The sequence below is a fragment of the Arachis duranensis genome, chromosome 6, assembly GCF_000817695.3.
Source record: "Arachis duranensis cultivar V14167 chromosome 6, aradu.V14167.gnm2.J7QH, whole genome shotgun sequence".
NCBI lineage: Eukaryota > Viridiplantae > Streptophyta > Magnoliopsida > Fabales > Fabaceae > Arachis > Arachis duranensis.
Window position 1 is genome coordinate 29,561,284 of NC_029777.3, and position 4,794 is coordinate 29,566,077.

Here is a 4,794-nt window from a genome sequence, read left to right on the forward strand (position 1 = left end):
TGACGTGTTTTGGGCGTTCAACTCCGGATCATGACGTTTTTCTGGCGTTTAACTCTAGACAGCAGCGTGTACTTGGCGTTTAACGCCAAGTTACGTCGTCATTCTTCGAATAAAGTATGGACTATTATATATTGCTGGAAAGCCCTGGATGTCTACTTTCCAACGCTGTTGAGAGCGCGCCAATTGGAGTTCTGTAGCTCCAGAAAATCCATTTCGAGTGCAGGGAGGTCAGAATCCAACAGCATCAGCAGTCCTTTTGTCAGCCTTCTTCAGAGTTTTGCTCAAATCCCTCAATTTCAGTCAGAATTTACCTGAAATCACAGAAAAACACACAAACTTATAGTAAAGTCCAGAAATGTGAATTTAGCATAAAAACTAATGAAAACATCCCTAAAAGTAGCTTAAACTTACTAAAAACTATATGAAAACAATGCCAAAAAGCGTATAAATTATCCGCTCATCAATCATCTAGGGAGAATTAGAGACCCTCTACGAATACTGGGAACGTTTTAGGAACCTCTTAGACTCATGTCCCCACCACAAGATTGATGAGATGGTGTTGATAGTTACTTCACACAAGGTATGAAGCCTCAAGATAAAACTACATTAGATGCTACAGATAATGGCTCTCTGAAGAAGTACACGACGGCAACAGAAGTGTGGCAGCTGATTGCCGATCTAGCTGAGTCCACTCGGAATGCCAGACACTGGAATTATCGCAAAGTCGTTGTGGAGGTTTCCTCTAGCAGTGAGACCACTGTTTTCATACAGGCTGTGTGTGAGATGACCAAACTACTACAGCAGATAAATCTGAATCAACAACAATCTCAAACCCCTCACCACAACATAGTCAACAACTGGTTCCTCAGAGAGTATGCGGGATATGTGCTGATTATAATCATTACACTAATGAGTGTCCACAGCTCCAACAAGAGGACAACACCTTGGCAGCTACTCACAATTTCTATGATTGCCTAAACCAAAGCTCCTATTAACAAGGCGACAAATACATCCAAGGTGGGAACTATAACCAAAGTTGTCAAGACAACTCCAACCAAGGCTGGAGAGATAATTCCAACCATGGCTGGAGGGACAACTATAACAGAAGAGGCAGAGACAACCAGGGTATTCAGAGGTGGAATAGTAACAATAACAGACAGTAGAACTAGAACCAGCCTTACAGAGTGCCTTACCTAAGGCAATCCCAATCACCTCAGAATAACCAACAGCAGGCCCCTGAAATCACCTACCCCTCTTCTTCTAATGACGAGTTGCTTCATTCCCTTGCACAAGGACAGAAGACCATAGAAAGCACACTTAACGGTCTAACTTCTGCTATACAAGCTCTCGTCTCCCAGATAGGATCGTCGAGCACCTCTAATTTTCAACCTGTAAGCTCCAATGGGATTCCTTCTCAACACTTACCAAATCCCAAGGTTGGCATCAATGCCATCACTTTGAGGTCCAGAACTACACTGCAAGAAAGGAACCAGGAGGAGCCAAGGCCAAAAGAGCACGCCCCAGATGCAGACATGGTTGAAGTGGAGGATGTTGAAGAGGAAGATGAAGTGCAAGACATGGTTGAAGAAGAAAAAATTCAACCAAGGAATGGAGAACCCAAGAAAGCTAAAGCTGGAAGAGATGCCATTCCTATCCCATTTCCACACCTTGCAAGGAAATCCATAAAGCAAATGGAACTTGATCCCAAAATAGTAGAAATCTTCAAAAATGTTGAGGTAACAGTTTCCCTTTTTGATGTTATTCAGCAAGTGCCTAAATATGTGATGTTTCTAAAGGATTTGTGTATACATAAGGATAATATTAATGAATTAGAAACTATTCCTCTAGGTAGTTCCATATCTGCTTTAATGGGGGATATACCTGAAAAATGTAGTGACTCAGGACCATGGATGGTTAACTGTACCATTGGGGGTGTAATATTTTCTAACTGCATGTATGATTTAGGAGCGTGCATGAGTATTATGCCTTTGTCCATATATGATGCTTTGAGACTCCCTCCTTTAAAAAGGTCGACAGCTCGTTTTATGTTAGCAGATAAAAGCATTATTACAGTGGTTGGAATTGCTGAGGACGTGCAAATGAGCATTAAGGGGCTCACGTTTCCCATTGACTTCTATATCTTGGAAATGCCCCAAATGACTCAGGAAAATCGTCATCCATCTTGCTTGGAAGACCATTCCTGAAGACTTCAAAGTTCAAGTTGGTTGCATTCTCAGGAACCTATTCCTTTGAGATAGACGGCCGAGTAGTGAGCTTCAATCTGAATGAAGCTATGAAGCACCCTCCGGAAGACCATTCTGTCTTCCAGTGTGACATCATCGATGAAATAGTAGCTACAGTTCACCAAGAAGAAGTATAAGAGATACACATGGAGCAAGGTCTAAGTGTGGGGACACCCTCTGAACACAATGAGAACACCTTGCCATCCTCACTAGCTTAAGACGATCCAGTACCCAATCAGGAGCAGAATTTAGAGTTAAAACCCCTTCCACCCCACCTCAAGTATGCTTACCTTGAGAACAATCAGAAGCTCCCAGTTATCATTGCAAGGGAACTCACATCCCAACAGGAGGAGCAGTTGCTTAGTGTGTTGAGAAGACACAAGAAAGCAATTGGGTGGAGCTTGGCGGATATAGTAGGCATCAACCCTCAAGTTTGCGAGCACAGAATATTTTTAGAAGAGGGAACAAGGCCTGTTCGTCAACCCCAAAGAAGATTAAATCCCACCATCTTAGAAGTTGTCAAGAAGGAAGTGACCAAACTGTTGGAAGTAGATATCATTTACCACATCTCAGACAGCAAATGGGTCATTCCAGTGCAAGTGGTGCCCAAGAAGTCTGGAGTCACAACAGCGAAGAATGATCAAGGAGAGCTCATAGCAACTAGAGTGCAGAATTCCTGGAGGGTGTGCATTGACTATGATGAGCGGATAATTTATACGCTTTTTGGCATTGTTTTTAGGTAGTTTTTAGTAGGATCTAGCTACTTTTAGGGATGTTTTCATTAGGTTTTATTCTAAATTCATATTTCTGGACTTTACTATGAGTTTGTGTGTTTTTATGTGATTTCAGGTATTTTCTAGCTGAAATTGAGGGACCTGAGCAAAACTCTAATAAGAAGGCTGACAAAGGACTGCTGATGCTGTTGGATTCTGACCTCCCTGCACTCGAAATGGATTTTCTGGAGCTTCCGAACTCCAAATGGCACGCTCTCAACGGCGATGGAAAGAAGACATCCAGAGATTTCCAGCAATATATAATAGTTCATACTTTATTCGAGATTAGATGATGCAAACTGGTGCTCAACGCCTGTTCCATGCTGTATTCTGGAGTCAAACGCCAGAAAAATGTCACAAACCAGAGTTAAACGCCAAAAACACGTTACAACTAGGCGTTTAACTCCAAAAAAAGCCTCTGCACGTGTAAAGCTCAAGCTCAGCCCAAGCACACACCAAGTGGGCCCTGGAAGTGGATTTCTGCATCAATCACTTATCTTTGTAACCCTAGTAGCTAGTTTTAGTATAAATAGAACTTTTTACTATTGTACTAGTGTCTTATGACCACATCTTTGGACGCCTAGTCCTTAGACTAGGTCCTTCTCCCTATTTTCGAATTCATATCACATTTTTGGGGGCTGGCCATTTGGCCATGCCTGGACCACTATCACTTATGTATTTTCAACGGTGGAGTTTCTACACACCATAGATTAAGGGTGTGGAGCTCTGCTGTACCTCGAGTTTTAATGCAATTACTACTATTTTCTATTCAATTCAGTTTATTCCTGTTCTAAGATATTCGTTGCACTTCAACATGATGAATGTAATGATCCGTGACACTCATTATCATTTTCACCTATGAACGCGTGACTGACAACCACTTCCGTTCTACCTTAGACCAAACGCATATCTCTTGGATTCCTTAATCAGAATCTTCGTGGTATAAGCTAGAATTGATGGAGGCATTCATGAGAATCTGGAAAATCTAAACCTTGTCTGTGGTATTCCGAGTAGGATTCAGGGATTGAATGATTGTGACGAGCTTCAAACTCGCGATTGTTGGGCGTGATGACAATTGCAAAAGAATCAATGGATTCTATTCCGACATGATCGAGAACCGACAGATGATTAGCCTTGCTATGACAGAGCATTTGGACCATTTTCACTGAGAGGATGGGATGTAGCCATTGACAATGGTGATGCACTACATACAGCTTGCCATGGAAAGGAGTAAGAAGGATTGAGGGAAGGCAGTAGGAAAGTAGAGATCCAACAGGGACAAAGCATCTCCATACCTTTGTCTGAAATTCTCACCAATGATTTACATAAGTATTTCTATCCTTATTTTATATTTTATTTATTATTAATTTTGAAAACCATTATAATCATTTAAATCCGCCTTACTGAGATTTACAAGATGACCATAGCTTGCTTCATACCAACAATCTCTGTGGGATCGACCCTTACTCACGTAAGGTTTATATATTACTTGGACGACCCAGTGCACTTGTTGGTTAGTTGTGCAAAGTTGTGAAGAAAGTGCTGAGTTAGTAGATGCGCATACCAAGTTGAATGCCATTATTAGAGATCACAATTTCGTGCACCAAGTTTTTGGCGCCGTTGCCAGGGATTGTTCGAGTTTGGACAACTGACGGTTCATCTTGTTGCTCAGATTAGGTAATTTTCTTTTTGTTTTATTTTAAAAAAATTTTCAAAAATCTTTCACGAAAAATTTTCCTTTTGTTTTCAAAAATTATTCTAAATTTTTAAGAATGAAT

At 41.2% G+C, this 4,794-nt stretch overlaps 1 protein-coding gene across 1 annotated transcript in view; it reads left to right on the plus strand.

Annotated features, from left to right (window-relative positions):
* The window catches only part of LOC107493715 (uncharacterized), an 11,205-nt gene extending 9,001 nt beyond the window's left edge, over positions 1 to 2,204 (plus strand). The window contains exons 2-5 of the mRNA XM_016114772.1: positions 581 to 885; positions 1,000 to 1,125; positions 1,218 to 1,568; positions 1,767 to 2,204. Coding sequence (XP_015970258.1) covers positions 581 to 885; positions 1,000 to 1,125; positions 1,218 to 1,568; positions 1,767 to 2,204 — 1,220 coding nt within the window. The remainder of the gene's footprint in view (positions 1 to 580; positions 886 to 999; positions 1,126 to 1,217; positions 1,569 to 1,766) is intronic.
* Positions 2,205 to 4,794: the final 2,590 nt, after the last annotated feature.